General features: G+C 43.0%; 1 protein-coding gene across 1 annotated transcript in view; it reads right to left on the reverse strand.

Moving 5' to 3' along the window:
* Window positions 1-20,611, reverse strand: part of LOC134402968 (gastric triacylglycerol lipase-like) — a 37,806-nt gene extending 17,195 nt beyond the window's left edge. The window contains exons 1-4 of the mRNA XM_063132947.1: window positions 20,602-20,611; window positions 19,321-19,433; window positions 14,576-14,693; window positions 11,863-12,061 (exon numbers count right to left, since the gene is read on the reverse strand). Coding sequence (XP_062989017.1) covers window positions 11,863-12,061; window positions 14,576-14,693; window positions 19,321-19,433; window positions 20,602-20,611 — 440 coding nt within the window. The remainder of the gene's footprint in view (window positions 1-11,862; window positions 12,062-14,575; window positions 14,694-19,320; window positions 19,434-20,601) is intronic.
* Window positions 20,612-23,579: the final 2,968 nt, after the last annotated feature.

The following is a 23,579-nucleotide window of genomic DNA, read 5'->3' on the forward strand; positions in this document are numbered from 1 at the left end:
TCACCTGGCTGAGGAGGGCAGAGCTTTTGCTCAGGGTCTCGGTGGCGTTCAGGAACGGCTTGAGGACCGCCACCAGCTGGGACATGGCGTCCCACTGCTGCTTGCCCAGGTGGTGGACGCCCATGTCCCTGACCCTGAACAAGTCGTGGATGGCACGCTGTTGCTCCACCATCCGCTCCAGCATCAGGTAGGTGGAGTTCCAGCGTGTCACCACATCCTGCACTAGCCTGTGCTGCGGGAGATTCAACTCCTCCTGCTTCTCCCGCAGCAAGCGACTGCCCTTGACGCTGTGGTGGAAATGGCCTGCCACCTTTCTGCAGCTCTCCAGGAGGTTACGGATCCCGGACAGGGGACCGAGGTTGGGCTTGCTGCTGCCCATCCCAAGGCCATCCCTCACCACCAGGTTCAAGACGTGCGCGATGCAGCGGACGCCCTCGAATCCGCCGTCGCGCACCGCCTTCACCATGTTGGCTCCCCCGTCCGTGACCATGTAACCGCGGGTGACCTTCTGCCCAGCTAGCCACCCATCCACCATGCGGTTCATGGCCTCCGTAATCTCCCCTGCCGTGTGGGACTGGTCCATCACTTGCGTGTGGAGGAGGGCCCAGCAGTAGCCCTCCTTGCCAGTCCCTGTAGTGCTGGATCCTTCCTGCCCCACGGCTGCCCACCAGTGTGCCGTCAGGGACAGGTAAGCGTGCACTCCGCCCTCGCTGGACCAAATGTCCGAGGTGAAGTGCACCATCCGTGCCTCTGCCTGGCACAGACGACCCAGCACTAACTCCCTGCAGGAACGGTACAGGGAAGGCACCACCCGCCTGCTCAGGGTGGTGCGACACGGCAGCTTGTAGTATGGCACCACAAGCGCCATCAGCCTCTTGAAGCCTGCGTTGTCGACGAGGCTGAATGGCTGGTCGTCCAACGCCACCATCTCACCGATTGACGTGGTGATCTGGGAGGGCGTTGGAAAACGCCATCTTGTGGTTCCATACTTCCCCCACCCCATTTCCGGCAGGGTTGCCTGCCTAACCCTTGTGGGGATGGGAGATGGAGAGCTGAGACTGGAAGTGCCAGCAGCAGCAGCAGCAGCAGCAGCAGCAGCAGCCGCCGCCTTCGGCTTTCCCCTGGAACCAGTCGCCTTGCCCGCCTCTTTCCCCAGCAAGACCGACTGGTGCTGCCTCTTAAGATGCATCTTCATGCTGCTGGTTCCATAATGCCCTGTCGATGAACCCCTGCTTAGGCTGAGTTTGCAGTGGCGACAGACAGCAAAGCGGGGATCCGCTCCCAACTCAAAGTGGTCCCACACGATGCTTGTCTTTCGTTTCCGTGGTGACACCACCAATTGCCCGCCTGAGCTCTCTGGTGTTGCCACAGAAACAGGGGTGTGGGATGAGACTGGGGAGAGAGCCTCGGCCTGCTGCTGCTCCTCCTCAGCCCCCACATCCTGGAGGCCCACCGCCTCCTCCTCCTCCTCCCCCCCCTCCACTGTGCTGAGGACCTCGTCTAGGTCCATCATCGGGCTCGTGGGCTGAAAGGAGAATGAAGGAGTTGGGGATACTCCTCCTCCTCTAATGGCACTGCTGCCACGTGCCTCTTGCAAACGGGCACTTTTCCCATTCCCACCCTCAAAAAGAGAACGCCGGGCACAAGTTGCAGAAGAGAGTGGCTCTGCCTGCTGCTTGTCCTGCTTCTGTTTTGGAGCAGTCAGCCAAGGAGTTGCCCGTTTGAGTTTCACAGGAGGAGAGGAAGCCTGCTTACTGCTGGCAGACTGAGCCTTGCTGCTTTCAGCACGCCTGCTTCCTCTTTTCATGATGACTAACAAAATATTAATACTACTAATACTATGTATAAGGTACTACTAAGAATATGTATAAGAAGATATAATATGTTTAAATGTAGGGAAATGGGACAAGAACAATAAAATATACTACTACTAATATGTATGAGAATATACTAATATATATATATATATCTACTACTAAGAATATCTACAAGAATATAATAATATGTTTAAGAATATTACTAATAAATGTAGGGAAATGGGACAAGAAATGGGACAACCACTACTATAACAAGAACAAAATATGAATACTACTACTACTAATATGTATGAGAATGTATACTAATAGACTACTAAGACTATGTCAAAGAATATAATATAATATGTTTAAGAATAGGGAAATGGTGTGCGTATGCTTTCCCCAAAATGCTCAATCTGTGGCTGCCTGTTGAACTTGACAAAAGCAGCCCACTCCGTCGAAGTTACACAGAGAAGAAAAAGAGAATCCAATTTTTTTGGTATATTTGGTATATAGAAGATAGAAGGAAACACAATCAGGATTTAAGAGAGGGGAGGGGGGAAAAGAACCAACCACTACTATAATATGTATGAGAATGTATACTAATAGACTACTAAGACTATGTCAAAGAATATAATAATAATATGTTTAAGAATAGGGAAATGGTGTGCGTATGCTTTCCCCAAAATGCTCAATCTGTGGCTGCCTGTTGAACTTGACAAAAGCAGCCCACTCCGTCGAAGTTACACAGAGAAGAAAAAGAGAATCCAATTTTTTTGGTATATTTGGTATATAGAAGATAGAAGGAAACACAATCAGGATTTAAGAGAGGGGAGGGGGAAAAAGAACCAACCACTACTATAAGAAGAACAAAATATGAATACTAATATAATATGTATGAGAATATATACTAATGGACTATGTGAAAGAATATAATAAAATATGTTTAAGAATATAAATGTAGGGAAATGGGACAAAAAGTGTGTGTATGCTTTCAAAAGAAAGCTTTCACAAAAGCAGAACAGTCAGGCTTTAATACAGGGAAGGGGGGGGCAACCAACCCAACCACACACTCCAAAATTCAAAAATAAAGTTTATATTAAATCAAAGTAAGGGGAAAACACAGGGCAAACTAAGCTACAAGTCAGAAAGAAGCAAACAAACACACACACGCGCCAAACTAAACCTATATTAAATTAATCTATCTCCAAAGCAGGAGCACTAGCTAAGTAAGTGTTCCCTCCACGAACGCCAACCCACAAAGAGACACAAAACAGAAAGTTCTCAGGGTGGGTCTGCCTTAGTCCCCCCTCCAACGCTGGGATTGGAGGAGGATGCTTTCTGAGGAGATCAATTCTCATCAGGATTGGGAGTTGAATGTGCCTGTCATCGCTTCCAAAAAAATAAAAAAAAAAAAATAAAAAAAACCCAAACCCCGATTTTTAAAAAAATATTGCACGTGAACCACAGCACGCAGAAAGTTGAGAGTGGTCTCAAAATGACCCCCATCCACGACTCTCTGTGCACAAGAATTTTCAGAACGATAGCTTAAACCCCCCCCCAGTTATCCCCGATTCTTTCCCTCAATGCAATCCTATGGGCGAAAAGCCGAAACGGAGCCCCGCGGTTGACCCGATTTTTAAAAAAATATTGCACGTGAACCACAGCACGCAGAAAGTTGAGAGTGGTCTCAAAATGACCCCCATCCACGACTCTCTGTGCACAAGAATTTTCAGAACGATAGCTTAAACCCCCCCCCAGTTATCCCCGATTCTTTCCCTCAATGCAATCCTATGGGCGAAAAGCCGAAACGGAGCCCCGCGGTTGACCCGATTTTTAAAAAAATATTGCACGTGAACCACAGCACGCAGAAAGTTGAGAGTGGTCTCAAAATGACCCCCATCCACGACTCTCTGTGCACAAGAATTTTCAGAACGATAGCTTAAACCCCCCCCCAGTTATCCCCGATTCTTTCCCTCAATGCAATCCTATGGGCGAAAAGCCGAAACGCAGTTTGAGCCCCGCGGTTGACCCGATTTTTAAAAAAATATTGCACGTGAACCACAGCACGCAGAGAGGTGAGAGTGGTCTCAAAATGACCCCCATCCACGACTCTCTGTGCACAAGAATTTCCAGAACGATAGCTTCAAAAACAACGTAGTTATGCGCGATTATTTGCCGCAATGCAATCCTATGGCGAAATGTTTTCAAGATGGCGACCGGAGCGCTCCGCCTGAACTCGGAGCTCCGAAAAATGGTCGCTTCTCTTCGCCTTGCTTCTAGGGGGTCCGCGGTCCGCTCCTACTCCGCCTCTGGGTAAGGCGGAGCAGGCCAATCCGCTACTGCTTCTACGCTCCTAATCGGAGCGGAGCACATCCCTAATTTTTATTATTATTTATTACATTTATATACCACCTTCTTTCTTCTGAGGAACCCAAGGTGGCATGCATAATACTCCTCTCCACTTTATCCTCACAACAACCACCCTGTGAGGTAGGTTGGGCTGAGAGTCTGTGACTGGCCCAAAGTCACCCAGTGAGTTTCCATGGCTGAGTGGGGACTAGAACCTGGATCTCCTGACTCCCAGTCCAACACTTCAGCCACTACACCACACTGACTATTAACTTACATGCATTTTAAACAAAAATGAAATGAAATGAAACTGCAAATGCAACAGATTTTTTTAATGAACCAACATCAATGGATAGATGAAACAAAGCAAAAGGATTCCTTACAACATTTGTTAACTCTTCGTTCCTCCTAGTTAAATTTAAAAAGGACTCCTATTGAACTGAAACATTAAAATAAAATGTTCACATCCCTGCCCTTCATTGTTCATTCTTTATTTCTTCTAAATGATGCAACACAAAATATCAAGCTATAAAAATGGAAAGTATATTGGAATTCATTAACAAATTGAGAGAAGCTAAATCATGAACAGGTTTCAGAAGATTATTAATTTTTAAAAATCATTAATATTACATGTTTGCTACAGGATAGTAAAAAAATGTAAAATAAAGGCAGATGGTTTATCCTTGCTTCTCCTGGTCAAGTTATTGGCATTTGTGGAGAGAAGGAAAGAAGGGCGGAAACACAAATATTACTTGTTCCAAGGCAAAGGGAGAAGGAGGGGATTTTCTCCTCTGATTCTCCTCTGATTCAGGAATTCATTTTGAGGTACCAGAACATTCAAGTTGGGGCGGGGGCTCCAGAAACAAGCCCTTCCAACCAGCCCATCTCATGTGCTGATCCAGGCCTTTGCATGGCCGGCGCCATTTTGCTGCCCAAGGAGAAGCCTCTAGGAGCCCAGGGAGAGCCTGGAGAGGCCTCTCTAGGCACTGCTGCTCAGTGATTCAGGCTCCTCCTGGGTCATCGCCATAGCGACGACACAGAAGAAGTGCAGACAAGCCCTGGAAGTGCCTAGAGAGGCCCTCATTTCTGGGCTTCCTGAAATGGCCTTTGCAGCCTCTGCTGTGGCGTAGGCAGGGCAAACATGGCGACAGCGGCAGATTAGGAGGTTCAGCTGAACCCCCTGAACCCCCTGTCTGCACGCCAATGTGCTAATGTATCATTGGGGGACTAAAAGCACATTTTGAAACGTGGGCGTAGCTTTCAGAGCAGGACACCTCATCGGCTTGCCAATTTCCCACCTTCTCCAACATCATTGGTGGAACTTTAACCTCACAATTTTCTCTACCTTACTTCTTTAATAAAATGACCACCTATCCAATCTCTGAATGTGAAGTTTAAATTATATTTTCATGAATCCACACGGATGAGGCTATGTTCCTTTGTATGTGTGGAGGTGCGAAGAAGGATATATACTTCACGCCATCCCCCCAGGGTGCGTCTGCCTTGCAGAAGTGGAGGTGGGAGGGAGTGGAGATGTACCCTCCCTTCACAGGGAGAACTTACTTCTGAGTAAACACATCTCCCTGCCTGCATTTATTCCTCCCCGTGTCAGAGTACCTTAAACAAACGCCTCAGAACAGGCAGGGGAGGTGGTGAGTGGAGGGGCTGAGACGAGGGCGGGCTGCTGCAGTGCAACACTCTTTGAGCAGAAGCGAATCACGGAAAATGCAGGTTAAAAAATAATGAGATGCAATCTAGGGGGTCCTATAGCTGAGGGCAAGGATGTTTGAAATCCCTATGCCTTTTTTCTTTTCTTTTCTTTTCTTAGCATACTCTAGTTGAGTATACACACATACACATTTATTGTGAGGCAGATACATGGACAAAATATATGTAGTTTGGCCCTTACACCAATTTCTACCTGACGCATTCAACCTGAGACTCATCAGCTAAAGCAGCAGCAGCCTGGGGATTAAATTATCTAGCCCTAATACACTGTAGGTGGATTGAGCCCTCTGTTTCACTGCTTATGTAGTTAATAATAATATTTTATATTTACTGTTGTTCCCCGCCTCGATTGGAATGGAGAGGCGGGTAAGAAATAAAATTATTATTATTATTATTATTATTATTATTATTATTATTATTATTATTATTATTGCTGGCCTACCATGCAGCGCTGTTGTAAGGATTACAAAAATATTGTAAATGAAGCACTCTGAACATTTAAAATGTGCCATGTAAATGTAAAGTATTGTGTGTATTACCTCGTTGTGAAGCACAGAGTGAACAGTCGCCACCCCACATCTCAGCCTCCACCTCCATCAGCACCAAACTACACAGTTTGGTAAGGCTGGTTATATTTTTAAAATCAAGTATGAAATGAGCATCAACATAGGTTGAAATTGCACTCATTTGTGACAGAAGAAAAGGTACTCTGAACTTGCTTAGAGGCACCCATATTAAAGGGGAGACCTTCAATTCAGTATGCCAATAAGCAAAGGTATAAGTTTAGATAGCAACATCTGAAGGTAATATCTTTCACGTAATGTGAGTGGTGGAGGGAACAATCCTATGACACGCACACACATACCCCAAACAGAGTCCATAGGATAATTCAGATTCCTGGATCCATGGTCCGAGACAGCGCTCCGACCATGGATTCAGGCTCCCCACCCCACTCCCTTGCAGTTGACATGGAGATAACTGCACCAGCTGCCTCTCCAAGGTAGCAAAGGCAACCTTGGATAGGGGGTAAAGGGGGCATGCTGGTGGGCAGGGAGGAGAGAGAGTGGAGAAGCCAGGATATAACATACAGTCATGTGAAAAAGAAAGCACACCCTCTTGGAATTGTATGATTTTACATATCAGGACATAATAACAATAATCTGTTCCTTAGCAGGTCTAAAAATTAGGTAAATACAACCTCAGATGAACAACAACACATGACATATTACACCGTGTCATGATTTATTTAACAGAAATAAAGCCAAAATGGAGAAGCCATGTGTGAAAAAGTAAGTACACCTTAGCTTGTAGAACCACCTTTAGCAGCAATAACTTGAAGTAATCGTTTTCTGTATGACTTTATCAGTCTCTCACATCGTTTTGGAGGAATTTTGGCCCACTCTTCTTTACAACGTTGCTTCAGTTCATTGAGGTTCGAGGGCATTTGTTTATGCACAGCTCTCTTAAGTTCCGCCACAGCATTTCAATCGGGTTGAGGTCTGGACTTTGACTGGGCCATTGCAACATCTTGATTCTTTTCTTTTTCAGCCATTCTGTTGTAGATTTGCTGGTGTGCTTGGGATCATTATCCTGTTGCATGATCCAATTTCGGCCAGGCTTTAGCTGTCGGACAGATGGCTTCACATTTGACTCTAGGATACTTTGGTATACAGAGGAGTTCATGGTCGACTCAATGACAGCAAGGTTCCCAGGTCCTGTGGCTGCAAAACAAGCCCAAATCATCATCCCTCCACCACCGTGCTTGACAGTTGGGATGAGGTGTTTGAGCTGATATGCTGTGTTTGGTTTTCGCCAAACGTGGCGCTGTGCATTATGGCCAAACTTCTCAACTTTGGTCTTGTCTGTCCAAAGGACATCGTTCCAGAAGTCTTGTGATTTGTTCAGATGCAACTTTGCAAACCTAAGCTGTGCTGCCACGTTCTTTTTAGAGAGAAGAGGCTTTCTCCTGGCAACCCTTCCAAACAAACCATACTTGTTCAGTCTTTTTCTAATTGTACTGTCATGAACTTTAACATTTAACATGTTCACTGAGGCCTGTAGAGTCTGAGATGTAACTCTTGGGTTTTTTGCCATTTCTCTGAGCATTGCACGGTCTGACCTTGGGGTGATTTTGCTGGGACGTCCTCTCCTGGGAAGATTGGCAACAGTCTTGAATGTTTTCCACTTTTGAATCATCTTTCTCACTGTAGAATGATGGACTTTAAATGGTTTGGAAATGGCCTTATAACCCTTCCCAGATTGATGGGCAGCAGCAGTTGCTTCTCTAAGATCATTGCTGATGTCTTTCCTCCTTGGAACTGTGTTAACACACACTTTAATGCTCCAGACCAGCAAACTGAAAAAACTTCAACTTTTATAGAGGTGGTCATACTTGCTGATGATCAATTAATCACGGGCATTTATTAGCAGCACCTGTCTGCTACTTAACATCTTAATTCCTATGGAAGCAGTAAGGGTGTACTTACTTTTTCACACATGGCTTCTCCATTTTGGCTTTATTTCTGTTAAATAAATCATGACACGGTATAATATGTCATGTGTTGTTGTTCATCTGAGGTTGTATTTACCTAATTTTTAGACCTGCTAAGGAACAGATGATTGTTATTATGTCCTGATATGTAAAATCATACAATTCCAAGAGGGTGTACTTTCTTTTTCACACGACTGTATCTCGGGGCCTCCCCAGCCTCCTTCCCTCCCAGCTCCAGTTAAGAGGGCAAAAAAGCCCATCTAGCCAAAATGCAGAGCTGGAGGAGTACATTGGTGAAGATCACCTTCACCGCTCTGCATAGGATGCCTGTAAGCCTTGAAGTTCAGAGGCTTATGGGCTCCATCAGCATAGGATTGAGGCCTTAACACTCTTCACCCTTTTCGTAAAACATTTGGCAGCTAAATATGTGCCCAAATTAATGCTTGATCTATACACTTCAATGCAAACAAAATCAAGAACATCTCATGAAATGCCTTTACAGCATAATTCGATATTTATTTGTACTCAAAAGCAAATCCCATTATGTTCAGTAGAGCTCACACTCAGGTCAGTGCGCGTAAGGAGAATGCTTGCGGGCCAGAAATTTAAGCGTGTTTATTCGGAAGGAAGCTACACCAGGGACAAGTGGTGCTTTGGGCTCTGGGCTCAAATGAAGGGCAGGGGATAGAACCTGGGCCTAGGGACTTGCTGTGGATTTCACTGGAAAAACACTCTTCTGGCATTGACTGTCTTTTCAGAGTGCCATACAAATCACTGACCATGGCGTAGCAGGCTTTCCCCTTTTAAGAAGCCAGTGCTGAAAACAAATCTGATCCCTTTTAGGTTCTCTCTCTTCTCGCCCTGTTTTTACGGGCGTAGGAAGGAAGCCCATTTTGTTTTCTTCTTTGTCCCTGCACCAAGTACCTCCTGTCCTGGCTACTCCTCAGAGCTCCAGTCTAACCCCTGTCATAGAGCTTCTCTATATTAAGGGGAAATCCTGCTGCCTTACTGGGGCTTGCTGCTTCTGCATTCTTTGTGGGATTGTGATAGGCTCCATTACACAGGCAGACATGGGCAACCATGTGATTTGAACTGAAACTTTCAATTTCAATTCTCTCCTATGTTTTTCATTAGACACCACCACCTAGTGGCTGAAATATTGCACCACGCCGACACTGCACACAGGCAGGGGAAAGGTTTTGCTACCCTTACCCATGTGCTGCTTTTGCTCAAAAAATCAGACTGCTCCTCTCTACTTCATACTTGAATAATAATAATTATTTTAAAAAATATTTATGTAGCACTTTATTACAAAGCGCTGTACATAAAATAAAGTAGGCCAGCAGTTTACACATTTTTTTTTACAATAAATACAGTAATCCTAATAGAAGACCTTAATTGAATAAAAGAATATAACTATAAAACCCATACAAAATATGTAGTGGCCACCACAAGTATACAATATTCAACTCTACTAAGTTGAATTAGGATAGAACCTAACAAACAGGTCTGTACTTGGGGGCTCTTTCAAATATATACTGGCCCCATTCAGAAGACACCTTAAATCATGGCTTTAACCATAGTGAATAAAGCAAAAAGCCTTATTCACCATAGTTAAAGCTGTGGTTTAAGGTGCCTTCTGAACATGGTCTGGCTTTCTGGCTTAACCACCATGGTAAAAGCCATGGTTTAAGGTGACTTCTGAATGGGCCCCATTGTTTACTTTCTGGGATCGACAAGAAGGGAAAGGGGAATACCAAAACAATGAGTGCAAAACACAACCACTAATGTCTGTTGAAACAATCCGTTCCTGAGTCTCTGTGAAAGCTCTTCCGGATTGCAGCAATCCCAGGTCTCAGTGGGAGACTGCTGTCAGCAGTGATGTAGTGGAGCCAGAGCTCACACGAATGCAGTGGAGGCACTTTTTTCCAGTAGGGATGCTGACACATCATCTGCACACATGCACACACACACACACACACACACACACACACACACACACACACTGCTCACACACTTCCCTGTTCCCTCTGAGTTTAGCTGCAATCCTCACGGGGGCGGGGGGAATTAAATTTCCAAGTAATAATATGCTGTTCCCTGCTGGAATGCAACGTATTTTATACTTTGAATGGTTTTAGTTTTTGTGAACCGCCCAGGGAGCTTCAGCTGTTGGGCGGTATAAAAATGCAATAAATAAATAATATTTTGCGATGGCTTCGTGATCAATGGGCATTTCAGACCCATTCATTTTGCAAAAGAACAGCTGATAGAAAACTGATAGAAGAAGTTTATTGATATGAATCAACATAGCCACCTGGCTTCTTGGACTCTCCTTGGGGGTGTGGCTCTGGGGACTGTCATGAGGAGCACCTGCACTTCAAGATCTACAACTACACCACAGACGTTCAGGACTACTGGGCGCACATCTGTACTGTACTCAATCAATGTAAGTAGACAGATTGAGATAACACAGCTAAGCATTATAAAAGTTTTGGCACAACTGATGCTGAGGCCATCAATGCATGCTCCAGTGTGGGGCCTGGCTTAAAAAGGTGCTCAAACACTGCTGCTTCAGACTACATACATTTGCTGTGCAATAAAAATAAATCCAGGGCTGGATCTACACTAGTCTTATAACGTTGCTAGTGTCGCTTTCTAACGTGGTTCTCTGTATCGGTTCTCCGTAGCTGTAACGTTACTGCAGGGCACATTGTTAAATCCTTTCGTTGCTGGGTTTGCTCTGCCCACTGCCTGCCTCATTCCTAGCCAGCAGAGCAGGGCAAGTCATAAGCACACACAAACTCCCTCCCTCCCAAAACATCTTAACCCAAGTCCCAGGGAATTGCCTGAACGCACAGGAGCCAGCCACTTTGCTGAAACTAAGTAGGGTCAGGACTGGTCAGGGTTGGGATGGGAGACCAAATTGAAAAGTTTTAGCAGCAGCCGCATTTAAGCCCCGCTGGTCATGAGTTTTGGACTTTGGACCCTTGTTAATTTTCCTGCACGGAGCTACAGCGATCCTTTGAGCGCTCCTCAGCTCCTTTGCAAAGAGGGGGGAAATGTTAAAAAAAAAAATCATAAAAAATCAACCGATGACCCAATTTGATTCAAATTTTAAGGCAGGATGCATGGGAGTACTTCACAATAAAAGCAGATTCTAAGGTGGAAAACTTCTGAGTCCTTTGCATACAATTGTCAGTGATTGCACAGTATAAGGCTGGTGTGATTTATCTGCTGTAGCAGATAAGATAGCAAACGGGGCGAAGGAAAGAGAACAGGAAGTGGGCAGAGCAAACTCAGCAGCTCTGGGTTGCGAGAGGAGAATTACCGGTATAAGGAGGCACATGAATCTGCAGCCACGCTGGAACTAAGAAACAGAACCTGTAAGAACGACTCATTTACAACGTTGGAGACCCAGGGTCACGTGACGCTATGCGTCACAGTAACCCATTCAAAACGTTAGAATAACACCAGTGTAGATTCCCACCAGGTTACCTGAAAGCCCAGAACTCCTGTGATGTGGGCGAAAGAGAGACATGTTTTCTGGACCAAATAGTTCCACGGCTGTTTCCTAGCCAGACATCAAAGCCAGCATCTGCTAGCATGAAAGCCAGGCTGTTATGAGGAAGATTTTGGTACCAGTTAGCAGCATCAACAAGGATACCATGCTGCAGAAATACTACTGGCTTTGCACCTGAAAGAAAGATGTACAGAGATTTCACATGTCAAGTTCAGGACTTTGTTCATACATGTTGCTAACGATGCTGCGGATATTTCAAGGAGATTTACCTGCTCCCCATTGTTATCTTCAAAGTGCTGGTGCTTTTGATTGAGTTTATGATTGAGTTATGTGCCATGCCTGTATTCAGATGTGTTCTTAATAACTATTAAACAATTTCGAACAATTATTGTGGCTATTTTAAGATTTCAAATACTGCCATTAAAAAGATTCCAACTATTAATTAATTAATTGTTGCATTTTTATAACTGCCCAATAGCCGAGGTTCCCAGGTCAGTTCATAATTAAAACCATAAAATGCAACAAGATAGAACATAATATAAAGCTTTAAACGGAACACCTCCTCCCATATGTACCTGCCTGGACCCTAAGGTTATCCTCAGGGGTCCTTCTCCGTGAGCCCCTGCCAAAGGAAGTGCACCTCATCTGTGGAATGAGCTCCCTAAGGAGGTTCACCTGGCACCTACACTATATTCTTTCAGACGCCAGGTGAAGATGTTTCTATTCTCTCAGCATTTTAACAGTCTATAAATTTAATTTTAATTTCGCTGTTTTAAATTTCTATTTTAAATTTGTAATTCTGCACTGCTGCCGATTTTATCCTGGTTGTGCTTTTATATTGTATTTTATATCATGTTTTTATACTGTTTGTTTTATACTTGGAATGGTTTTAATTTTTGTGAACCGCCCAGGGAGCTTTGGCTATTGGGCAGTATAAAAATGCAATAAATAAATAAATAAATAAATAAATAAAGTTTTAAAGAATACCATATAAAACCAAAATAAGTTACAGCCCAGGGAAAACCTGTGTGAAAAGATATGTTTTCAGGAGGTGTTTAAAGGATGTTACTTTTTCCACCTCCCAAACCACATGAAGGAGCATTTTCCAGATGGTGGGTGCTGCTACAGAGCTCCATCAGACGAGTGTTGTATTGCACACTCATTACTGGGCACTCACAGGTTTTCACAGGTTCCTCTCACAAAGTCATCTGCCTCCCATGTGCCTCCCACCCCTTCTAGCCTTCTTCGCACAACATAAAAACACCCAGTAAGTCTGACTTATTAAAGACGGAAGTTGCCGCTATCTCCTGCTGTCTTCAGGAGAAGCAGCAGGATCAAAATGGCTCACTGAATGGGCCACGTGCAGGTTATTTACTTCCTCTTTCAAAAGAGGAAGTAATGAGGGACAAACATGTGGCCGGAGACACAAGGGTAAGGAAACGCGACTTTCCCCCATGTGATGGAAATAGACCCTGGGTCTACTTCCCAGGACCCTAAGTGTCAATTGGTGCCAATGAAACATTTTCCCCTCAGCTTAACTGACAAACAATTGACAGCTGGGAAAGGGAGGGTTGACTTTCCCCTTCCTGGTGCTGTGACCCCCTGCCAACCCCCTTCACATGGCAATTAAGCTCAGAAGAGACAACATCAGAAACTACAGAACAAAGAAAGGGAGAGCCATTCTTCCATCCCCTCCCTGCCTCTTCCGCCTCTTCCCCTTCCCCTGTCTAGGCTCTCTCTGTCTCCTCCATGCTGTCCTGTCCTAGCTCCACCCTTCGTCTTCTTCTGTTTCCCACCCTCAAACCTGCCTGTTCCTTCCTTCCAGCCTTTCCTTCCTACTTTTCTTCCTTCTCCTCTTTCCTTTCCTCCCCCTGCCTTTCTCTCCAGCCCTCCTACCACCCACCCAGTGCACCACTTCGTTTTATTTTGAGTTTAATTTATAACAGTAATGATGATTGATGAATAATGAATAATGTAAGTAACTGAAGGGGAATTTATCAGATTTTAGACCAGGAGCTTGGTGGGCATTGGGAAATTGATGGGGGTGGGTGGGTTTGAACCCCTGATTTGCCCTTGGCTTGCTTTCAGGTTAGCAAATTTGTCACATTTTTGAAACTCCAATTTGGTGCAAAATTTGCAGTGTGTGTGTGTGTGTGTGTGAGAGAGAGAGAGAGAGAGAGAGAAGGCTTATGATCAAAACCTACCAGCCATTCACTTCTTTGCATTTCCCCCCTCACACCATTGCAAATTAATTTTAATTCAAGAGGAACTCGTAATTTGGGATGGTCTGGGGCAGGGTGCAAATTAATGGTAATTTTTATGTGAAGTGATTTGGATGAGAAATCAATTGGCTGGCTTGGCCTTCTGTGAAATTCAAATAAATCCCAGTATTTCTAAATTGGCATATACCAATATAAATTGCCAGAGAGCTTCGGCTATGGGGAGGTATATAAATGTAATAAATAAATAAAATAAATAAATTTTATGCAGATGTGCACCCTATGGGCCTGGGGAGCTGAATTTGTTCCATGCCCAGCAATGCCTCTGCAACTACATATTCATTCAGAGGTTGCTACCTGAACAACAGCAAAAAAATAACATTCTCCACTGAAAGGCATATTCTTTCTTAAACGTCACAAGGTTTTAAAGAAATCAGGCTGATGCCAACTTAAGAGTACAAACTCATACTTGTGGTCATATTGTTTCCTCTGCCATGTGGAATTCTGAATAAGGTAAGAATATAGCCATCCTTTGTCACTATGTCATGCTCCTCATAGGGGTAGTTCCAGTATGTGATGAGCTGTTTCTACAGAGGAAAAACAATAACACACCAGTTTAAAAAGGGTTAAAAGCCTGTACATATTTTCCTACATGGTTTGGTGGCGCTAGAATAGCAGTGAAATCCAGACAGAACCATGTGAATGTGGCCCTATTGTTCATGCACATCTCTCTTCCTCTCCTCCCTCCCATTCCTTTTTGCCCTCGCATTTCTGGTGGTTTGGAACAAAACATTCCCCCAAATGTCTTTGGTAATAGATGATGATGATGATGATGATGATAGGACCACTGTTACCCAGAGGACCTTCTCTTCTGCTGCTACCAGACTGTGGAATGGCCTGCCGGGAGAGATTCATCAACTTAACAGTCTTCCGGAATTTAAGAAAGCCATAAAGGCTGATCTCTTCCAGCAGGCCAACACAGTTGAATTTTAAGATGCCTCTAAATAACGTATTAGTTTTATGTTTTTAATCAATTATATGTATTTTATGGTGTTTTGCATTTGTGTTGTACCTTGCCTGGATCCAGAGGGAGAGGTGGGTAATAAATAAATAATTATTGTTGTTATATTATTATTATTATTATTATTATTATTATTATTATTATTATTATTATTATTATTATTATTATTATTGGATTATATTATGTGCATGAGAGGAGGTTGAGTGCCTCAGGTTGTTTATATATTCCTCCATCTGTGAGAGCCTTTCCCAGTCCTGTCTCCCAAAACGATTCTTTATGTGGATGTTTTCCTTCATATTTTTTTTTACATATACATAGATTTCCAGGCAGGGAGGCAGCAGGATCCAGCAAGTGCTGCATGAGATGGGAACAGTTGATGATGCCATTATTTTATTGTGATTTAGAAGAAAGAGGTGGGAAGAATCTTGGTGTGTGACTAGGCCAAAAACTTTGGTTTATTTTACAGGCACTGTTGAATCATGCTGGGGTGCGCAGGTGGAGGGGGGAAGAAAGAGGGAGAAGTCCTGTTGGTGGACTTCTATTCATGCCACTTGTATCACCTCAGGTGTTTGTAATTAAAATGAAGCAGTTTATACACATCACAACTTTAGCAGCTAGAAAAGTAAAAGAGGGGATTAGGGCCCACAGAATGTGTAGTTTTACTTGCCTGTAATGGAGTCTAGACTAGGGGTGGGCAAACGAGCGATATTTGAAATCACTAGGATTCTCTGGACATCATCTTGCTTCGTCTTGTGCCCGATTTCCGGCAAATGGCACAGCAACCTAATGGGAGATTTGCTAAATCTCCCCAAATTTGTGCAGTTTTTTCTAATTTGCATCCATTTCCTCCATATACTAAAGTGGGACTGATTCAGTCTACTGAGGAAATTTGTACCAATCAAATTGGGAATCAGGAATGTGACTGTATTCAACAATTGGCGAATGTTTTGGTGGACACGCGCTCATGCTTGTGTTAGGAGCTTTGAACAGGGCAAAAATGAAAATCTCATACATCCCTTGCGAAGACCATCCAGTAGATTTTGGAACCATAGATAAAATGTAAGCTCAAATATAGGGCAGATGAGTCAGGTTTGGACTGATGGCAAAAAGCATTGGGACAGGCAGCAACAGCAGTCTCCCTCTGTTGAAAATTTCTTCAAGTGCCTACCCCTACTACCCAATAAATTCACTGGGGAGGGCTTTCAAAGTGTCCCACATAACACATTTCCTGGGTACCTGCTACACCTGGCCTAGTTATTCCACAGTGAAAACTGCCCCTCAGCTGTTTTTTATTAACATAATTGAACATAATTTGTTGCGATGCCCTTTATATACATCCCCTAAACAAAAATGTCTTAATTACATTCTTTGCTACCTTTCTAACCAACCTTCCCTTGAGCAAATCTGTATCTTGCTGACAGGCAATAATGTATTTATTACTGCTCTGGTCGCAAAATTTGCTCTGGCTTCAAGTAAGTTGAGATCTAGGCATCAAGACCATTTACAAGTATGGTAAAGAGGAGCTGAAGATTTTGCCCTTAGTAAATGTGTTGTTCTAGTACCCCACTGGGGAGCTCTTAATTTATGTTAATGTGATTTTGTATTTCTACACTCTTGTATTTTTGTTTAGCTTTTTATTGTATTTTAAATTATCTATTTTTATCCCATTTATATCAGCTCATCTTTTTCACTTGTATTTTTAACTATGTCAAATTGTGACGGCGTATCGCTTTTAGCAATAAAGATTTCATTCATTCATAATTCAAAGAGGACAGCTGTCCTCTTTTGCAGAGCACAGTCCTCTATTTGAAGGGATGCCCTGTCCATTTTGAAGTCATTTTGAATATAAAAGAATCATAGGAACTGGAGCGTGTTCAGAGGAGGGCAACCAGGATGATCAGGGGTCTGGAAACAAAGCCCTATGAAGAGAGACTGAAAGAACTGGGTATGTTTAGCCTGGAGAAGAGAAGATTGAGGGCAGACATGATAGCACTCTTCAAATACTTAAAAGGTTGTCACACAGAGGAGGGCCAGGATCTCTTCTCGATCCTTCCAGAGTGCAGGACACGGAATAACGGGCTCAAGTTAAAGGAAGCCAGATTCTGGCTGGACATCAGGAAAAACTTCCTGACTGTTTAGAGCAGTACGACAATGGAACCAGGTACCTAGGGAGGTCGTTGGCTCTTCCACACTAGAGGCATTCAAGAGGCAGCTGGACAACCATCTGTCAAGGATGCTTTAGGGTGGATTCCTGCAGGGGGTTGGACTCGATGGCCTTATAGGCCCCTTCCAACTCTGTTATTCTATGATTCTATTGCCCATCAACAGTGAGCAGGCTAAAAAGTCAGGCACGTGGGTCACCTGGCTACAGTCTTCCACACTATGGTGGCACTTAATGTATTTCTATTTAATTATAACAATCATTACCAAGTTTGCATCTATGCATTCAAATTAGCGTATGCCAGTCTTATGCAAATCACTGTCCTCTTTTTTGGTGCTGCATTTTATTATTATTATTATTATTATTATTATTATTATTAATAATAATAATAATAATAATAATAATAATAATAATAATAATAATATAGCACCATCAATTTTCATGGTGCTGTACAGAACAAAATAAAACAGAATACAAAACACCCTGCCATATGGCTTACATTCTAAAATCACAGTAACAAACAAACAGGGAGGGGAAAGGCCAACCAGCATGGGGGACAATAAAACAAATAATAAAAACTAGTATTGTCACACTATGGATTATAAGCTTTTGAGAAAAGAAACGTTTTCAAGTAGGATTTAAAAATCGACGTCATGGTTTGCAGATGCACTGGAAGAGAATTCCAGGCATAGGGGGCAGCGAGCGAAAATGGGTGAAGACGAGCGAGAGATGTAGAAACTCTTGGGTGAGTAAGAGACATAGTGTTATGAGAGCGAAGGGTGCGAGCAGGACAGTAAGGTGAAATAAGAGATAAGAGATAGGGAGGAGTCAGACCATGACAAGGTTTAAAAGGCAAAGGGAGAAGCTTGTACTGAATTCTGTAGGAGATAGGGAGCCAGTGAAGGGATTTTAGAAGCGGGGTGACGTGATCAAAACGACAAGCTAGAAAAATAATCTTAGCTGCAGAATGATGAATGGAAACCAATGGGGAAAGATGAGAAGAAGGAAGACCAGTCAACAGGAGATTACAATAGTCCAAGCGGGGAATAACCAAGGCATGAATGAGAGTCTTGGTGGAAGAGACCGATAAGAATGGGCGAATTCTAGAGGTGTTATACAAGAAGAAACGACAAGACTTAGCTACAGCCTCAATATGGGAGGAAAAAGAAAGTGAAGAGTTAAAAATAAAACCAAGACTATGAGCTTCCTCAACAGGATAGAGTATAACATTATTAACAGTGATAGAAAATGAGAGAAGAGGAGAGGGTTTAGGAGGAAAATCTAGCAGTTCTGTTTTTGCCATGTTTAGTTTCAGGTGACACCGAAGCATCCAGGCTGAGACATGGGTGAGACAGGCCGAGATCCTTTTTAGTGATTCATAAGTGGCCACCTCACCAATATGGCAATAATAAAAGCAGCTTAGAGAGCGATTTTCAGTGGTGAGATGGCATGAGGGAAAGGAGAGGAATAGCCCCTGTCCCTCCACATTGGTCTCTCCTCCGAATTGCAGCCTCATTTTGTCTGTATTATATGTAGAGTCAGAGACACTCTCTACAAAGAATCACCAAACTACCAAATAAAGTGTAGTTCTTCCTCAGAGATGTCGAAGCAATCTGCTACACATTCAGACCAGCAGATCCTGTGGTAGACTGTTTTTTTCCGAGTTGTTCTGATTCTGCAGACTGTTCTTTTAACTTGGGGAGGGGGGATTTGCACAAATTTGCACTCGTGCTAATGCACACTTATGCAAGTAAAATGAAATTCTCCTACATCCCTTTAAAAATCTGATTCTGTCAATGAGCGGACAATGGAACAAAAGACATCTGACAATCCACAAAATCAGGACATCCCTAGTTCTGCCTTCAAATGGTGTGGGGAAGAGAACATGTTGGTAGGTAGAAGGACTTAAGGCATTTCATGGATCTCCACTTCTCATTGTAACAATTTAACATATGGCTCCCTGGTAGAACCTTCCCATTTTGTTGTTTTATTCTTGTTCCTTGGGGATGTTTTCCTTTTTCACATTACTTACGGCATCCAGAGTGGCTTCAGGATCAACATCTCCACCCAGAATTTCTCCATGAATTAACACAGAGCAATAAAGCAAGCACGTCAGAACAGGAACCAACCACATCTTTGGTTTGCCTGTAAAGATTCCATATTAGCACACCAGTTTGATTCTCTGAACATCTCCATTTATGTTCATCTTCTTTGGAAGTAATTCATGTATTGATATTCATCTTCTTTGGAAGTAATTCTAATAGGGTCAACCTAGCAACATTAAGCCCGTCTTGCATTGGGTCATGATTGGTTCAGTTAAATCAACAACCAAGTTGGACAGCATGTTGACATAGGCCCTTTCTACACCTAAGGGTTATCCCAGGAAAATGGAGGGATCATCCCTGCCTGCTCCCGGGATACCCTGGGTGTCATTTGGACATATAGGGATGATCCCAGGGAGAAAGGCTGGTGCAGAAACAGCCATAGTTCAACAAAAGTGAATTGACTTTATTCTGGACATAAATCAACACTCAGTATATAAGAAGCATCACAAAGCAACTGCTTTTAGATACAGGAAAATCTTTGCAATAGTGAACAGATGTAGTGCATTCGGGTTCCAATTTGGTCCCCTTCTGCAATAACAAAAATATAGCTTCCCTTGGAATGCATGAGGACTGATGCAGCCCAATTTGTATGCGTGGTCCACAATATATCAAAGGTCTCTGTTACAAGTAGCCAGCAACAATCTGTTTTCTGTCCATTTGTCCATCCCACTGAGTAAGTGAGGGATAATTTAAAAAAAAGAAAAGAAATGACATCCATGCAATTAGTAACAGTGTAAATTGCTTTTTATAAATAAATTGCAGGGACCCCAATTCACTGCTCTCAGTCAACACCAGGCGTATGATTCAACTCATTTTCAGGATCTCTGAGCCTGCAGTTTAAGAAATATTCTGTGCAATTGCTAATTGTATGAATGGTGACTTGTGTCTTGTTGATCTCTCAGTCTGGCCTGCAGGTCTGTATATAGATAGAGTGAGTGAGTGGGGGGATCAGTGCTACTCAGTCTGCAAATATACTGTAAATTGGCTTTCCTCCACTTAGTGTCCTAGGGATGTTTTGGATTACAACTCCTGACCCCTGTCTGTGCTGGCTGGGGCTGATAGGAGTTGTAGTCCTAAACATCTGGAGGGTACCAGGTTATGGAAGCTGCTATACATCATAAATGAAAGATAAATATAGTATAAAATACATTTAAAATAGAACAGTATGTTGCACTTGTACTCATCCAGGACAGTTCAAAGAAACTCACCACAGGACATCAGCTGCTTTGGAGAAGATTGCTTGTAAAACCCACAAAGACACCTAAATAAGTTGAAAAGGTAAGCAAGATGAAGATAGAGTAAAAAGCCTACAGAAAATAAAGAGGACATACAGTTCTTCTACAATGATAGTTTGGCACAAACTGCTTCTTGTGAACCAGCCCTTTCTCAGATATAAACTGTAAGGGAGGTCTAATGGTAGTGCCAGTGTATTACTTATTTTGCTATTAAAAGTAACAAGCTGCTTGAGATATTATCTGGGCATAGCAGAAATGTCAGTTTCATTAAGTTTTGACGTCCTCATCCAGAATTATCTACATTTGTTTTAAAGATTTCCTAGAATGACATTTTTAAAGGGGCCCAGGTAATCTTGTTAGCACATAGGTCAAAGCATGCCGTCATGGAACTGTTTTCCACATTGTTATAAGGCCACCAATAATGTTCCCACCCACACAGGGTGTTTGAAAAATCTCTCTCTCTCTCGTTTTCTTTAAATAAGAAAATGAACAAATCGGTCAGTCTACGTTGGCTATTTCGAAATCATATCCTAGTGAACCTTGGGTAGGAAGAGGGGTTGCCCCTTCTAGTTTATGATTTGACCATATGGCTGGCAATGGTCAGGCATCTCTCCAGACCCACGCATCAACATGGAATCCATTGCCTAGCCGAGCCCCCAAACTTGACTAGGCTTGGAATTGCATATTTCACCCTTGCAGTAAGCAACTCTTTTTAAAGAAAAAGAGCCAAGGTTCACCCAAAGCAGCCAACAGGTGACCCTGCTGAGCAAATCCTTCTCTTTGGCCTTTTAAGCCTTGTGCTGGGAAGGGTGAATAAGCCACAGAGGCCAGCTGACAGAGGAGTAATGCCAAAGAGAAAGCGATCTGAAGGCCCAGCCTCATCAAGCCAAGCCAAGCTCTGTGCACATTTAGTAAGGGAGGGGTTGCTCACTGGGGTACCTCATCTGGTAAGACTGCTTTTTTCATGCCCTGACTCTGTAAGCATCTGGCTGACCACTGTCAGTAACTGGATACTAGAATAAATGGACCTTGGTCAGATCCAGCAGGACACTTCTAATGCTCAGTTGCTCAGGTAACCTGGAAGCTGCTAAAATATGTTAAGCCCATGCACTTAAATAAACCAATTAATTTGTGAACTCTTGTTATAGCATTGCGTTGTGCTGTCTCTGCACCTGGAATCAGAACAGAACTGTGGCCTAAAGTGGACTATTCAGCATTACAAAATTGGTGTACTGTTGGCAGGATTCCAGTCTTTATGTGGTTTGGGGCAGTGTTTGGAGTAATTATGGATGGTCTTGGTCAATAGGAAATTTGAAGCATGGAGATTTAAAAATAACAAGCATGTTGGCACAAAAAATAATTAGCCTACTTGTGAATGGAGAAACAGGCCCTGAAAGGAGAATTCACACACGTGCAGATCAAGATGCCATGGGATTATATAAAAGTAATTCTAAAAAAGAAACCCAGGTGTAAAAGAAAAAATAAATATTAATTGAGAGATGGTACCAATAAAACCAAGTGCTATTTCACAGCACACAAGTTGTAAACTGCCCAGAGAGTCTAGGCTGTTGGGCAGTATAAATATGTAATTAATAATTAAATAAATAAATAAATAAATAAAATAATTTATAAATAAATAAATAATAAATAATTAAATAAATAAATAACCCCTCCCACTTAAGGAATGGCTTCCGTAAGCATTTTGTTCTATGGCTAATGTTTGCAGGGGGATAGTAGCTTTCACTTTCTGAATGCTTGTTTGTTGCACTAGATTTTTCTGTACTTGCTTCATTTGTTCAGTGATACCAGTATGCTGAATCTGTGAGTATGGATACGAGAAAGGTGATGGGCAAAGAGTGTTAAATGTTAGGAAAGGTGAGACTATGGTCATCCAGTAAAGGACTGTGGGCTGGGCATGTTCGTGGGCATGCCCTCTTGGGGGCTGGATATGTTCGTGGGCACGCCCCCTTTTTGGTCCTCCTTTTTGGTTTCCAAAATATGGTCAACCTAATAAAGAACAAGTGAGACATTCAATGTATCTGAAATTAACTTCACTCATTCTTACTTTTGTAGCTTTTGCTGTACTTTGAAGCTTTTGCTAAACTCTGTGTGATACAGTCTTCCCTTCCCTCAAATATCTTTTCTGACTGCAATTCCTTCATTGGATGACCCTAATCTCACTTTTCTTAACATTTAACACTCTTTCCTCATCACCTTTCTCATATCCATACTCACAGATTTAGCATACTAGTATCACTGAACAAATGAAGCAAGCACAGAAAAATCTAGTACAACAAACAAGCATTCAGAAAGGGTATAAACTACTATTACCCTGCAAACATTAGCCAAAATAGCAACTGTGGAGAATTTCGCTGTCAAGGGCCTTGATGAAAAGCCAGGTTTTAACTTGGTGCCAAAATGAAGCCAGCGTCAGTTTCAGTCGGGCTTCCAAGGGGAGGATATTCCACAACCAGGGTGCCACAACAGAGAAAGCCCTCTCACATGTCCCACCATAATGTATGTCTCATGATGGTGAGACTATATAACACTATGAAAGCGGTATATGGAATGTGGATTGTGCCCCAACCGTTATCAGTGCACTTACATACAGCTATAAAGCAGTAGTGTAGCTCTAGCCATAGTCCCCCTCCTCCCCATTGTATTCTCACAACAATCATGTGAGGTAGGTTAGGCTGAGAGTCATTGCTTGGCCCAAAGTCATCCAGTGAGCTTCATGGCTGAGTGGGGATTAGAACCCCGAGTCACAGTCCAGCACTATAATCACTACACAACACTGTCTCTCCCAATGTAATGAGAGACATGGAACTACAGGGAATATTTTAAAAACAGCATGAATGGCATAATGAATTAATTTAGGGTGCAATCCTATGCATGTTTAGGCAGAAAGGAGCCTACAATCCCCATCATTTCCCAGCTAGCATGCATAGAAT

The sequence above is a fragment of the Elgaria multicarinata genome, chromosome 8, assembly GCF_023053635.1.
Source record: "Elgaria multicarinata webbii isolate HBS135686 ecotype San Diego chromosome 8, rElgMul1.1.pri, whole genome shotgun sequence".
NCBI lineage: Eukaryota > Metazoa > Chordata > Lepidosauria > Squamata > Anguidae > Elgaria > Elgaria multicarinata.